This window comes from Hemitrygon akajei, chromosome 11 (assembly GCF_048418815.1).
Source record: "Hemitrygon akajei chromosome 11, sHemAka1.3, whole genome shotgun sequence".
NCBI classification, from domain to species: domain Eukaryota; kingdom Metazoa; phylum Chordata; class Chondrichthyes; order Myliobatiformes; family Dasyatidae; genus Hemitrygon; species Hemitrygon akajei.
The window spans coordinates 85,663,180-85,678,900 of record NC_133134.1 but is presented as its reverse complement, the minus strand read 5'-3'; the positions used below and the strand labels follow the sequence as shown (position 1 = coordinate 85,678,900).

The window sequence follows — 15,721 nt, the reverse complement described above, 5'->3', positions numbered from 1 at the left end:
TCACAGGAAGATAAGGTGGTGAAGATCGTGTCTGACACAAGGGTCTGTGGTGTGGCATAGAATGTAAGTGTTGGGACATTATGTAGTAACTTCGCATGGGCAGTCCCAAGCCCGGCTGTGAAAGGACGGTTGGGTATGGGGCAAGCAATCCCCTCCTGTAAAAGAAAACAAAACTACAGAAACGTCAACAGTAACTCTAAAGACCTCATCCCTGAGAGAGGAAGGATCTTCACTGAAAAGATGTATGAAGTCATGTGGTCAAAATGGAAGTCACAAGGCTGATGGACCTTTTATCAAACATCTGAACCCCGGGCGCTGTTCTGGTCACCCATCTATAGGAAGGACGTGGTCACCCTGGAGAGGCCGCAGAGGACATTCCCCAGGACGCTGCCTGGACTGGGCGGCTCTAGCGATGGGGAGAGATCGCACGGGCTGGGACTGTTTTCCCCGGAGTGAAGGAGGCTGATAGGGCAGACAGTCTTTTCCCCGCGGTGGGGGCATCAAAAGCAAAAGGGTGGGGGTTTATTTTTATTGAGATACAGCGTGGAATAGGCCCTTCGAGCCGCGCCGCCCATCAGTCCTCCACTTTAACCCGAGCCTGATCATGGGACAATTTACAATGACTTTGGACCGTGGGAGGAGAGCGGAGCAGCGGGAATTGAACCCGGGTCGTTTGTACCGTAACCGTTGTGCTGCCGTGCCGCCACAAGGGGAGGGGTGGGGTGGGGTGGGGTGGGGGAGATTTAAAGGGAGAGTGTTTCACACAAAGAGGGCTTGATATCCGTTACAGAGGTAGTTGTGGAGTCCGATACGGGCATTTATTCGGTTTAGACCATTAAGCAGGCGGAGGAGAGAGGGCTACAGAATTAATGCGGGCAAATGGATCAAAGTCACACACGGCACGGGAACAGGGCCTTCGGCCAACTTGTCCTTGCACGCTGTGCCGCCCAGCCAGCGCGTCCCACCTTCCGTCCATAGCCCTTTCAATGGCTTTCAAACGTTGAGAAGGTGCCCGCCACAGCTGCTATTTCTGGCAGCTCATTTCAAATGCCCTCTGTGTGAATGTGAAGAAGCTGTCCCCGATGATCCTTTTAAATGTCTCATCTAAAGCCCAAGCCTTCTTGTTTCAGTCCCACCTCCCCGGGAATAAAGAACCGTGTGCGTTCACCCTGTCTACGCACCTCAATATTCTTATACACGGCCTCAGCCTCCTGCACTCCAGGGACTTGCCTACAAACTTCCCTTTGTAATTCGGGTTCCAAGTTCCGGGAACATCCTGGGAAATCTTTCCTGCACTCCTCCCAGTTGAGTAACAGTCTTCCCCTACCAGGGCGCGCAAGACAGCCCACAGTACAGTACTCCGAGCCCGCTCTCACCAATACCGCACGCAACTGCAACACGACGTCCCGACTCCTGCCTTTTGTGCCCCGGCCGATGATCCACGACGGGTCTGGGCCCGAAATGTCGACCATTTACCCCCCAGCCCTCGATGCTCACTCCAGTATTTTGTGTGAGTCACTCCGGATTTCCAGCATCTCCAGAATCCCGTGTTTACTCGTCACCGCCCCTGTCGACCTGCGACACCGCTTTCAGTGATCGTTCTCCGAGATCCCCCCGTCCCACCGTTCACAGTAGGCCCTGGCTATCTCTGGCTTATGGAAACCTCACAGCGCCAGAGACTCGGAGCCGATCCTGACCTCCAGCTGTGTGTGTGGCCGTTGTAAATCGCCCTCTACACGTGTGCGTGTGGAAGGGGCTGTGAAATCTGGGGGCAATAGATGGGAAATGCGGCGGGGATGAACAAGATGGCGCAAATAAGCCAGCACAGACGCGGTGGGCCGAAGGGCCGCCCAGCGTACTATCGGATAATTCAGTTGCCTGGCCCATTTCGGGGAACGGAACTCCACCCAGCCCCTTGGCGAACAGTTAGGCTTCAGCACCGTGGCGTGGTATCTTCCTCCTCCCGCCAGCTGGCGTTCCCGATCGGTAGCGCTCAAAAATCCCACCAGGCAGGCAGGGTTTCCTCGAGTCTCGGAGGAGAGGGCCTCGAGTCGCGTGGGAAGGTAGAGCAGCAGGAGTAGGCTATTCAGCCCCTCGATTCTATCCTGGTTGTCTCTGCTCCAGTCTTCTTCCCACGCCCCGACCCCACACACAATACCTTTAACGCGTTGGTTTCAATTACACTTGATGTGGACTCACAGAGCGATCCAGCACGGGAACAGACTCTTCGGCCCGTCGAGTCCACACCGACCCTCACTTCATTCAATTTTACCCCAAATTCTATCCCACACACACAGACTAAGGGGCCAATTAACCCCTGGGCCAGCACGTGGTCGAGCTGCGGGGGGGAAGTGGAGCACCCGGGGTGGAGTCGCAGGGAGAACGCCAAGGGGAAGGAGTGGAACAAGCGACAGATGCAGGCGAGAGGCAATGGGAATGGGTCAGCGTGGCTCTAGTTGCTCCGAACCGCTGAAGATTGGATCGGCGCAAAACGGCTGGCCTTGGACAAGAGGAACACGATGGGCCATCTGGCCCGTCGAGCCTGTAACCCTTAATTCCCCGACTATACAAAAATATATCCTTCAGGTAACCTCCACCGCTTCATTGGGCAGAACATTCTACAGATTCACGCCCTCTGGGAAAGGCAGTTCCTCATCTCCGTCCTAAATCTACTCCCCCAAATCTTGAGGCTATGTCCCTTAGCTCTAATCTCACCTACTACTGGAAACAACTTTCCTGCCTCTATTTTATCTGTACTCCAGGTGCGGCCTCACCAGTACCCTGTACAGTTGCTGCATGACCTCCCAACTCTTAAATTCAATCCCTTTAGCAATGAAGACCAACATCCCATTTGCCTTCTTGATAACCGGCTGGACCTGCAAACCGACCTTTTGTGATTCATGCACAAGCACTCCCAAATCCCTCTGCACGGCAACATGCTGCAATCTTTTACTATTTAAATAATAATCTGTTCTTCCATTTTCCTTCCAAAGTGAATGACCTCGCATTTACCAACATTGCATTCCATCTGCCAGACCCTTGCCCACCCACTTAACCGATCTATATCTCTCTGCAAACTCTCTGTATCTTCTGCACAATTTGCTTTTCCACTCAATTCAGCATCAACAGCAAACTTAAATACACTACCCCTCTTCCAGATCGTTAATGTGTATGGTGAACAGTTGCAGGCCCAGCACCGACCCCCGCGGTACAACACTCACCACTGATTGCCAACCAGAGACACACCCGTGTACCTCAACGGGACAGGTACACGGATAGGAAAGGTTTAGAGGGATACGGACAGGTACACGGATAGGAAAGGTTTCGAGGGATACGGACAGGTACACGGATAGGAAAGGTTTAGAGGGATACGGACAGGTACACGGATAGGAAAGGTTTCGAGGGATACGGACAGGTACACGGATAGGAAAGGTTTCGAGGGATACGGACAGGTACACGGATAGGAAAGGTTTAGAGGGATACGGACAGGTACACGGATAGGAAAGGTTCAGAGGGATACGGACAGGTACACGGATAGGAAAGGTTTCGAGGGATACGGACAGGTACACGGATAGGAAAGGTTTAGAGGGATACGGACAGGTACACGGATAGGAAAGGTTTCGAGGGATACGGACAGGTACACGGATAGGAAAGGTTTAGAGGGATACGGACAGGTACACGGATAGGAAAGGTTTCGAGGGATACGGACAGGTACACGGATAGGAAAGGTTTAGAGGGATACGGACAGGTACACGGATAGGAAAGGTTTAGAGGGATACGGACAGGGACACGGATAGGAAAGTTTTAGAGGGATACGGACAGGTACACGGATAGGAAAGGTTTAGAGGGATACGGACAGGTACACGGATAGGAAAGGTTTAGAGGGATACGGACAGGTACACGGATAGGAAAGGTTTAGAGGGATACGGACAGGTACACGGATAGGAAAGGTTCAGAGTGGGGGCTCCAGGGTCCCCTTGCTAAATGACATACAGAAGACTGGGGAGCCCTGGCTTAAGGGGATGTGACGAAACACGGGCAAATGGGGCTAGTTTTGGTGAGGCTCCTGGTCCGGCAAGGGCTTTGCTGTATAACTGCTGTCGGGAGTGAAGATTCCCCACCACACCACCGCTCCCCCACCCCGTATCGGGCCTCGACCTGAGCCGTGGGATCTTGTTGTGCCTGTTCCGTCGTTACAGGCCGCGCACGCACCTTCTCTCCGAGTTAAGGCCACTACCCCCCACCCCCACAGTCTTGTTCATACCCGCTCCGCAGGAATCCGGACGGCTCCGAACCGGCCGGCGGCGCCCCCTGCCTGCCCGGCCGGCCGCCAGCGGCACGGGTCTGTAGGATCTGTAACCCGAGAGGCCGCCCCCACCCACCCCCCTCTCTCGGGGTAAAAATAACTCAGGACCATGTTTGGCCATGGAGATTTGGAGGGAGACCGATCTTATTTTGGTTTCAAGTCAGGCGCGTATAGACACAGACATTGTGCAAAGGAGCACACACTCGTGCACGCTGCTGAGAACAAGCGTGCAAACGACCGTGCGCTGTCGTGCACGCAGATGCATCACTGTTCACGAGTGCGCGCGCACGTGTTTGTGCAAATAACCACGGGCACGCATCTGACGGTAGCATGCACACAAGTGTGCAAGCAGGCTTGCAAATAACCTCTGCACACTCATTGATGTGTATTTTAATCACGGACTCTTTACACAAATGTACAAGCTAGGTGCAAATAACCTTCAGCACAATGAACCAAGCTGGCACAGGTAGGGAGGTAAGGGGGTGGGAGGGAAAGGAACTGGGAGACTTCTCTGCACCTCCTGATACCCAGCCTGCTCCACACTGCGCCTCAAGGCTAGAGAGCACTGCATATCCAGGGGTACACACACACACAGGATGGGCAGTGGGTCAGGAGGAGAAGGTTTTACACCATTGAAGAGTCAGTGATGCATCTTAACTGCAGACCGTGGCGATTCCCATTGGCTACCGTTCACTCTGGTCCATCACAGTCACAACCATCCAGTTCCTTCATTCCACACTTGTTCAGTGGTCAGTTCAACTACTTGGCATCAATGTGGGGTTCTTTCTGGGGGGGGGGGGGTTGCACCATACCAGACCCATCAGAGTCCTCTCCCCCTCCCCACCGTCACTGTGTTCTTCAGACTCTGAGCCAGTTATTGTTGTACAGTCATCCAGCTCTGTCACAAACAGGGTGGCAGGTTATCTGAAACGGTTGGGTTCAACAGTTGTAGAAGATATTGGGTACTTTGTGCCGAGGTGGCAGACGTGAAGGTTGGATAGGAGGAGTGGGGGCTGGGGAGGGAGGAGGAAGAATGGGTGTCTCTCAGTTGGGCCCGACTCTTAGAGATCACAAGTAATGAAACTCCGGGTTGTGTGAAATGATAACGCACAGGAACAGGCCCTTTCCACCTCAAATCCGTGCTGCCCATCATCCACCCAGCCACACCAATCCCGTTTTATCCTGCTCGCAGCCCAGGCCAACCACTGAGAGGGGGAGGAAGCACCAAGGTGAGGAACGGAGGGGAGGGAGAGTGAGGGATGACAGACTGAGAAGGGAAAGGGAGGACGGAAAGAGGGAGAGTGAGGGAGGATGGAGGGAGAATGAGGGGGGGTGTTGGTTGGCAGGACAGGTGATGCAGAGTGGAGGAGGTGGCCTGGCCTCAGGGTGGGGGCAGTGCCGGAGGTTCCTCTTCATCTGAGTCGAACTCGACTGCTGCGTCCCGCACCCACTTCCCGTCAGAGTCCTGAATCCAACCGGAGCTGTGGGGAGGAAGGCAGAGGGGAGGGGAGTGAGGGCCAAGCATGTTCCCCGTCCGAACGGGTTGGAGAGGAAGGAGGCTAATGGTGGTGGAATTAGTGGGATGTGGAGGGAGGTGGGTTGAGTGCAGAGGAATTAGTAGGGGTTGGGTGGGGATGAGGGGGCGCCGTGGGGAGGGGATGATGGGCTGTGAGGGGGGCTGCGGGGAGGGGCCAGCAGGGTGGGGGTGAGGGGACGATGTAAAGGTGGACATTTCCTCCCCACATACTGTGGGAACTGTGTCCCCCAACCACCACGGAGACCTGTCACACTGGGGTCTTGCTCTGCAGAGTACGGAGCCTTTATCAGTGGGCTGAGGAGGTGTGGCATTAAACCCAACCCCTGGGTGGGGGAGTGAAGCAGTTACCACGGCGGGGAGCTCACTCTGCATCGGTGAGATGTGACGGTTAGGGGAGGGGGTGGGGAGTTCACTCCGTCCGCGGTGCCTCACCTCCTCAGGTGCAGCTGGTACTCCAGCAGCTTCTGCCTGGCCGGGTCCACCTCTGCCACGGGTGAGGGCGAGGGGGGTTGGCACCGGCCACTCTTCCTCCGGCCCCTGCGCCCAGCGTCAGCCCCAGTCGAGTGGGATCCTGTGGGGACAGAGGAGGGATTGTGACAGGAGGTGCATGGTTAACCCCCCCTCTCTCTTTGCAACAATCCCCCTCCCTCCCCATTTCCTTCCTCCTTCCTTCACTCTCTCAACCCTCACTGTATTCCCTTCATCTCCTTTCTCTGTCTGCCTCACCCCATCTTCCCACTCCTCCCTTTCTTTCCTCCCTCCATCTGCTCCCCCTTTCTTTCCCTCCCTCCCTCCCCTCACTTGCTCCCTCTGAACCCCTGCCCCATTACCTCCTTCCTCACTTCCCCCATCCTGAGTTCTCATCCTGGTACCTGCTGATGCCCCTTGGGGCTGCTGGTCGCCTCCCCAGGTGTCGGCACACGTCCCTGGCCGTTCTGAGGCTGCCATCGGTGCCCCCACTGGCTGCTGTCCCCCCTCTGCAGGGCTGGGGCTAGGCATCTGTCTGGGGTGGTCATCGCCGGATCTGAGGAGAAGGAGAGGTGGGAATGCAGGGGTCAGGTCATCCCGACATGACACTCATAGGACTATTATCAGCTGTGCCCTCGGATCCTGGACCTTCCCAATGATGGAAACGTCCTCTCCATGTCCACCCTATCCAGGCCTTACAGTATTTGGCAGGCTTCCCATACAACCATAACAGCACAGAAACAGGCCGTGCTGAACGCTTACTCTCACCTAGTCCCACCTACCTGCACTCAGCCCATAACCCTCCATTCCTTTCCTGTCCATATACCTATCCAATTTTACTTTAAATGACAATATCAAACCTGCCTTTGCCACTTCTACTGGAAGCTCATTCCACACAGCTACCACTCTCTGAGTAAAGAAGTTCCCCCTCGTGTTACCCCTAAACTTTTGCCCCCTAACTCTCAACTCATGTCCTCTTGTTTGAATCTCCCCTACTCTCAATGGAAAAATTGAGACCCCCCACCCCAGTCTTCTGAACTCCATCAAGTGCAGGCCCAGAGACATTAACCCTTTCATTCTTGGGATCATTCTCATAAGCCTCCTCTGAACCTCACCCTCTTCTCATTGCTACCACCGAGGAGCTAGTAGAGGAGCCAGAAGACACACACTCAATGTTTCAGGAACAACTTCTTCCCCTCTGCCATCAGATTTCTGGATGGACATTGAACCCATGAACACCACCTCATTATTCCTCTCTTTTTGCACTACTTATTTTTATATATACTTTCTGTTGCAGTTTAGAGATTTTATTGTTGTATTGTAATGTACTTGTGCCATAAAACAACAAATGTCATGATATTAAATATTGCCAGTGATATTAAACCTGATTCTGATTCTGTTCGAAAACAGATCTCCTGCCATCTTAAAGCCCTTGTTTCTACCGCCTTTTGAGGCAAAGAGTTTCAACTGACTCAGGAGGGAACTTTCTTCCTCAACCCTGTCTTAAATGGCTGCCACCTCACTTCCCTCACACCTCACAACCCCTGGTGCTCGCAAACCGGGGAACACCCTCTCCGCACCTTCCCCTCCTGACCCTTAATGTCGGAAGCAAGAACCAACCCATTCCTGACCACCTTTGTGATTTTCCCATGGGGAGGGAGAGAGGAAGAGGCACCCACTCCTCACGGACAGGGTCTGCCTTTCAGGCAAGAGTGAGGGGTTAAGGGGCAGGCATGGCTGCAGTTCTACCCATCACCCATTGGTGGCAGTGTGGAGCCTGTGACCCCAGGTACAATTTACCATCCTCTGCAAGGAGCCGGTACAGATGCTTGAAATAAGCTTTGAAACGTCCATCATACTCTGCTCCCTGGGCCAGCTGGGGTTCTGTAGTCTCTCTGAGACCTCTCCAGCAGCAGGGCACTCGCTCCTTGCCTCCAGATCTGACAGGGTTCACATCTAAGTCACTCGCTAATACGGAGTTCTCCAAGTTGTACAGCACAGAAACACGCCCTTCAGCCCCCCTCGTTCACGTTGACCAACGTGTCTACCTTAGCTAGTTCCAATTTTCCTGTGCTTTGACTGCTCTACCCTGGGGGAAAAAGTGTGTGACCATCTACCTTATCTGCACCTCTCATGGTTTTAGAAACATCTATCAGGTCACCTCTCAGCTTCCGTCTCTCTGGGAGAAACAGTCTCAGCCTGTTCACTCTCTCCTTGTAACTGAAATCCCTCAGTCTTAGCAACATCCTTCTCCAGCTTAATGACATCCTTCCTATAGTTGTGCCACCAGAACTGCACACAGTACTCCAAGTGCGATCTCACCAACGCCTTGAACAGCCATGACACGACGTTGGACCCCAGCACCCAGTGTCCGGACTGAAGAGAGCCAATGTGGCAAGTGCTTTCTTCAGCACCCTGCTCCCCTGTGTCAGGCCAGTTCTGCTCAACCCACTTTAGGGAAGGCTGGGAGGGCGAGGAAGAAAGACAGGGCATGGAGAATGGAAGGTGGGAGGTTAGGTTGCAGTTGGAATATTGTGTTTGCTTTTGGATATCCTGCCATTAAGCTGGAAACAGTGCAGAGGAGATTGTTTCAAAGGATGTTGCCGGGACTCAAGGGACTGAGTTATGGAGAGAGGTTGAGCAGGTTGGGACTTTATTCCTTGGAGTGTAGGAGCTTTATAGAGGTGTAGAGGATCATGAGATATGGTGAATGCTCACGGTCTTCTCCCCAGGGTTTGAGAATCAAGAACCAGAGGGCACAGGTTTAAGGTGAGAGCGGAGAGATTTAATAGGAACCTGAGGGGCAACTTCTTCACCCAGAGGGTGGTCGGTCTATGGAACGAGCTGCCAGAGGAAGTGGTTGAGGCAGGTACATTAACGACATTGGAAAAGCACCTGCACAGGTACATGGATAGGAAAGGTTTAGAGCAGGAGTTCCCAACCTGGGCTTCACAGACCACTTGCTGAATGGTATTGGTCCATGGCATAGAAAAGGTTGGGAACCCCTGGGTTAGAAGGATATGCGCCAAGTGGAACTAGCTTTAGGTGGGGGTTTTGGTCGTTATGGGGCAGTTGGGCTGCAGGCCTGTTTCAGTGGTTTTAGACGTTTAATGGGCCCAGGGGTAAGGGGGAGTTTCTGACTATCTGTCCAATCAATGCACCTATTATGTCACCTCTCAGCCTGCTATATTCCACGGAGATTAAAGGCAGCTTTCCCAATCCCTCCTGACATCTCCAGCCCTCCACTCTCGGCAACATGCCGGTGAACCCACAGCCCCCCGCAGTGTGGCGGACAGTGAGAATGCTGATGGAGTAGTACCGTTTCCTCTTGCAGCAGCTGTTGTAGGGGGCCGCTGTCAGCAGAGCGTGGTGAGCTATCTGTCGAGTCTTCCTGAGGAGAGGTGGCAGCGACTCCTGCAATGAATCAAGCCGAGATCTCGGTCAGTAACCCCTCACACAGCTGCCAGGACGGGGCCTCCATGCAAAATACAGGCACAGCATCTCATATTTCCCTGCCCAGGGATCTTGGGATCATAGTTTGTGGCTCACTAGGGGCAGCCACAGCAGGATAGGGTGGTATTGAAGGCTAATCGGATGTTTGCCTTGATCTGTCAGGGCACTGAGAATAAGTCTGAAAAACTTGTTCCCACTCCCTCTCATCCAAATAGAGCCCCACTTCTTGCTTCATTTAAAATCTACTGGGGACCCCATTACCAACACCCTTCAAACCCACCAGGACCCCGTTTCCCATTCCCTTTAAACCCACCGGGACCCCTTTTCCCATTCCCTTTAAAACCCACCGGGACCCCGTTTCCCATTCCCTTCAAACCCACCGGGACCCCCGTTTCCCATTCCCTTCAAACCCACCGGGACCCCTTTTCCCATTCCCTTCAAACCCACCGGTACCCCCCCGTTTCCCATTCCCTTCAAACCCACCGGGACCCCCCGTTTCCCAGTCCCTTCGAGCCCACCAGGACCCCGTTTCCCATTCCCTTCGAACCCGCAGAGACCCCCGTTTCCCATTCCCTTCGAACCCACCGGGACCCCCGTTTCCCGCTCTCTTTCAACCCGCTGGGACCCCCGTTTCCCATTCCCTTCAAACCGCTGGGGACCCCCGTTTCCCATTCCCTTTCAACCCGCTGGGGACCTCGTTTCCCATTCCCTTTCAACCCGCTGGGGACCCCGTTTCCCATTCCCTTCAACCCGCTGGGGACCCCGGTTTCCCGCTCCCTTCAAACCCGCTGGGGACCCCGTTTCCCATTCCCTTCAAACCCGCTGGGACCCCCGTTTCCCATTCCCTTCAAACCCGCTGGGACCCCGTTGCCCATTCCCTTCAAACCTGCTGGGGACCCCATTACCAACACCCTTCAAACCCACCAGGACCCCGTTTCCCATTCCCTTTAAACCCACCGGGACCCCTTTTAAACCTACGGAGAATCCTGTTTTCCACTCCTTTTAAACCCTGTGGGAACCCGTTCCCTGCTCTCTTTAAACCCATTGGGGACCCTGGTTCCCGCTAGAACATGAGATGGACAGTTCTTGAAAGTGCATCCATAGGCAAGGGAAGTTGAGTGAAGTTATCCTCTCTGTCTGGTTCAAGAGTCTGATGGTCGAGGGGTGATATCTGTTCCTGAACCTGGTGGTGTGAGCCCTGAGGCTCCTGTACCTCCTTCCTGACGGCAGCAGCAAGAAGAGAGGTGGCGGGGTCCCTGATGATGGATGCTGCTTTCCTGTGACAGTATTTCATGTTGATGTGGGGAGGGTTTTACCCGAGATGGTCCTTAACCTGCTTCTGAACACCATAAGTAACTGTGGGGAGTTGTGAACACAGCCCAGTCCATCACGGAAACCAGACCCTTCCACTGACAGCACCGTCTCAGGAAAGCTGCCAACATCAAAGACCTCTCCCACCCCGGGCATTCTCTATTCCCCCCCCCCCCTCACCCCGGGCATTCTCTATTTCCCCCCCCCCTCACCCCGGGCATTCTCCATTCCCCCCCCCCACCCCAGGCATTCTCTATTCCCCCCTCTCCCACCCCGGGCATTCTCCATTCCCCCCCCCACCCCAGGCATTCTCTATTCCCCCCCCACCCCAGGCATTCTCTATTCCCCCCTCTCCCACCCCGGGCATTCTCCATTCCCCCCCCACCCCAGGCATTCTCTATTCCCCCCTCTCCCACCCCGGGCATTCTCCATTCCCCACCCCCACCCCAGGCATTCTCTATTCCCCCCTCTCCCACCCCGGGCATTCTCCATTCCCCCCCCCCCACCCCAGGCATTCTCTATTCCCCCCTCTCCCACCCTGGGGCTTCTGTATTCTGCCCTCTCCCACCGGGTAGAAGAGACAAAAGCTTTAAAATTCGTACCAATATTCAAGGACAGCTTCTGTCCTGTTGTCATCAGGTTCTGTTATCAGACCTCTCATACGCTAAAAGATGAAAAGTTGATTTCTCAGTCTGCCTCGTTGTGACCCTTGCACTGCACTGCACTCTCTCTGTGACTGCGACACTCTATTCCGCACTGTCTTCTTTTCAATGTGCTGATTTGTCTGGATGGCACACAGGCAAAAGCTTTTCTCTGTATCTCGGTAAATAATAAACCAATTCCAAACTGGGAGGTTGATGGATTGAGGAATTTGGGATAGGGAACAACAGGAGGCTCGAATTGGACAATTCCCTGGGACGATACCTTGGGTTTGTTTGTACTCACTCCAGCCTCCACAGGGATTCCGGAGTGAGCGTGTGCCGGGTTTTACCTGCTCAGGCCTGGCTTCTGAGCCCGACTCCTCCTCCCGGACGTGCTGCCGGTGCCGGTGCTTCTGAACTTCCATCTGTAGTCCCCTCTTCTGTCCGTAGAAGTGCTGGAGGCCTGGTGTGTGTGGGTGGTGGGGAGGAGAGGGATGGGTCAGTGGTTACTGAAATGCACACGACAATCGACTAGCAGCGGGAGTGGTCAACCTTGTCACGGGAAAACAGGAGCAGTGGCTGGGCGGAGAGTATCTTCCCCAAAATGAACCGTGATACACCCTCCAGCAGCACACCCTCTCTCCCTCCCACGGTGGACCTCCCTTTCTGACGCTGCCCTCCCCACAACCCCTCATCTCTCTCTTCCTCCCTGGGGCCCCTCCTGTGGCATTCCCTCCCTCCTCGCCAGCCCTCCTGCCCTGTTCCCCTCCTCCCATCATCCTCACTCCCTCCATCCGTGCCACCATTCCTGTGGCGTTCCCTCCCTCCCAACATTCCCATTAGATATATTTCATTAGGAGATCGAGGACACTTGGTATGTCACCAAATGCTCACAAATTCCTACAGATGTACCGTATCCAGGACACCTTCAAAATACGACGCCTCAAAATTAAACCAGATTCTGATTTTGTCTCCCCCCTCCGCCTCAGCTTCCCGCTTACCACTTACTGGCGATGTGCTTCTTCCCTGCCCTGTGGACGGCCAGCATGTCGACTGTGTCGAAGACGGGGCGGTAGGAACAGACGGAACAGGCGTACCTGGGAAAGAGAGGGACACGCAGCCCAGTGAAGGTACAGTCGGAGACGTACAATTAGCCACAGGCTTCACAGCCCTCCAGAGACAGTTACCCCCACCACCCCGTCCCCTAGGGTGAAGCAGCACAGTGCCACGCCCTTCAGCCCATCTAGTCTGTGCTGGCCATCAACCACCCATTTACTGCCGCCCTCATTTCATTCTCCCCACAGCCACACAGAAAGTATCCTATCACAGCTTGGCACAGCAACTGCTCTGCCTGAGACCGCACTTGGTGAACAAACTGCGACACCACGGCACTGGACTTCCTAACCAACAGACCTCAGACGGTCAGGTTGCACGACCACTCCTCCCTCTCCATCATCCTCGACATGGATGCTCCCAGGGCTGTGCGCTGAGCCCATTTCTGTACGCTCTGCTCACACAGGATTGTACGGCCAAACACCCAAGTAATCACATTGTTAAGTTCACCAATGACATGACAGTCAACGAAGAGATAACTTACGGAGAGGAGGTAGAAGACCTTGAGGCCTGGAGCCAGACAAATTCAACAAGTCAAAGGAGATGGTTATCGACTTCAGCAGAACTCACACCACTCACTGCCCCCTTTACACCAACGGCACAGCTGTGAGCAGTTTCCAACTCGTGGTCCCACGATACGGAAAGCTCACCAACATTTCCACTCTCTGACCAGGCCAAAGACTGCTGAATTATGCCCGTGCGGTAGCGGGCATGCGAACAAGCTGCATTGCTGCAGGGTGCAGAAACTGCCTCGCGGTAGACAGGCTCTGCGAAGGGGTGGCCAAAACTGCCCGATGCATCACCAGCACCCAGGCCAAGGCTACAGAGGGCTAGTAACATCATGAAGGATCCCACACACCCTGCTCGAGGAATGTCTGCCCCACTCCAATCAGCACTGCACTCTCTCTGTAACACTCTATCTCTCATTCTGCTTCCCTTTTCTACTCCCTCGATGTGCTGACCTGTCCGGTTAGCACCGAGAAAAAAAACCTTTCCATTCCACCTTGGCACATGGTTCGGCACAGCCAAGAAGGGCCAAAAGGCCTGTTTCTGTGCTGGAATGTTCTATGTGACAATAATTAGTAGAAGTGGGGGCTGGTGACTTACATTGGCTGATTAACCCACTGACTCTGCACATGGTTGGGATCAGGAGCACGGGGGGGGGGAGAAAAGAACCCAGAATGTGTAAACTCCACACACACAGCGAAAGAGGTCACCATCGAACCCAGCTCCCTCCAGCACGTCTCAATAAACTCAACTTCATTAGAGTCGACTTGAGAGCAGGGAAGAACGAGTCAGTGTGAGGTTCTCGACTCTTCCATTTGTTCACATTTGACCCATATCCCTCTAAACCTTTCCTATCCGTGTACCTGTCCGTATCCCTCTAAACCTTCCTGTCCGTGTACCTGTCCGTATCCCTCTGAACCTTTCCTATCCGTGTACCTGTCCGTATCCCTCTAAACCTTTCCTATCCGTGTCCCTGTCCGTATCCCTCTGAACCTTTCCTATCCGTGTACCTGTCCGTATCCCTCTGAACCTTTCCTATCCGTGTACCCGTCCGTATTCCTCTGAACCTTTCCTATCTGTGTACCCGTCCGTATCCCTCTAAACCTTTCCTATCCGTGTACCTGTCCGTATCCTGCTAAACCTTTCCTATCCGTGTACCTGTCCGTATCCCTCTAAACCTTTCCTATCCGTGTACCTGTCCGTATCCCTCTAAACCTTTCCTATCCGTGTACCTGTCCGTATCTCCCTCTAAACCTTTCCTATCCGTGTACCTGTCCGTATTCCTCTAAACCTTTCCTATCCGTGTACCTGTCCGTATCTCCCTCTAAACCTTTCCTATCCGTGTACCTGTCCGTATCCCTCTAAACCTTTCCTATCCGTGTCCCTGTCCGTATCCCTCTAAACCTTTCCTATCCGTGTCCCTGTCCGTATCCCTCTGAACCTTTCCTATCCGTGTACCTGTCCGTATCCCTCTTAAACCTTTCCTATCCGTGTACCTGTCCGTATCCCTCTAAACCTTTCCTATCCGTGTACCTGGCCAAGTGCCTTTTAAATGTAGTTATGTGCCTGCCTCAACCACTTCCTCTGGCAGCTCGTTCCTCACAGTCGACATCCTCCTCCTGTTACTCCCACCCTGTCCATCTTCGACTACCACACCGCACCCCTCCCCTCCTGCAGAAATGTCGAACGGTTCCCTCACCTTCCGCTCTTCAGCAGGATGGCTTCGTCTTCGGGGATGTAGCTGGCTAGCAAGTCTGCCACCCGTCGCTTCTGTGGGGAGAGGGAGGTTACTGGCCGGCACGGTGAGAGACTGACCCCATCGCAGGGAACACCCCGAGTGGGAGACTGTGCTACAGCCCGCCCCGAGGGAAAAGAGGGGAGGGAGAGGCACGGGGCACGGGGCACGGGGGCAGTTCTGGAGCTCAGCAGCCGAGGAAACAGCCCGTCAGTGGCAGAGGGAGCGGTATCACAGGTTGGTGGGGTGTCTCCGGGTGACATCCACATCGCTGTCTCCGGTGTTGGGGTCATTGCCTTGACACCCGCGGTCTCCGGGTGATGGGGCCATTTCATAGCAGCTCTGGGTGAGAGAGACTAGGTCCCTGGGGGACAGGAGCATCGCCACGGCAGCCCATGCCCGCCCGCCCGTGCCCTGCTGTGGACCTGGACCCACCCTGAGAGCGTTGAGTTGACTCAGATCATCCCCATCCCGTTTGAAGGCCATGGTGAGTGGACCGGCGGCATCAGCTTCCGGACGAGCGCAGTGAATCCTGGGACTTGTAGTGCCTTTGCGGCAGTGGGCGGGGTAGTGGAAATCGGACTACAATATCCAAGATGCAATGTCCTATATGCCCCGGGTGCAGTCGGAACTACATTGCCCAATAGCCA

The 15,721-nt window shown here is 54.4% G+C and overlaps 1 protein-coding gene across 1 annotated transcript; it reads right to left on the bottom strand.

Moving 5' to 3' along the window:
* Positions 1-4,680: 4,680 nt before the first annotated feature.
* On the bottom strand, positions 4,681-15,621 carry scnm1 (sodium channel modifier 1). Its single transcript, XM_073061284.1, has 8 exons — positions 15,507-15,621; positions 15,036-15,106; positions 12,725-12,813; positions 12,067-12,179; positions 9,631-9,725; positions 6,716-6,867; positions 6,276-6,414; positions 4,681-5,787 (listed from the first exon to the last, which is right to left on the bottom strand). The coding sequence occupies exons 1-8, from the start codon at positions 15,555-15,557 to the stop codon at positions 5,688-5,690; spliced, it is 810 nt and encodes a 269-aa protein (XP_072917385.1). The 5' UTR covers positions 15,558-15,621; the 3' UTR covers positions 4,681-5,687.
* Between the last annotated feature and the right edge of the window lie 100 nt (positions 15,622-15,721).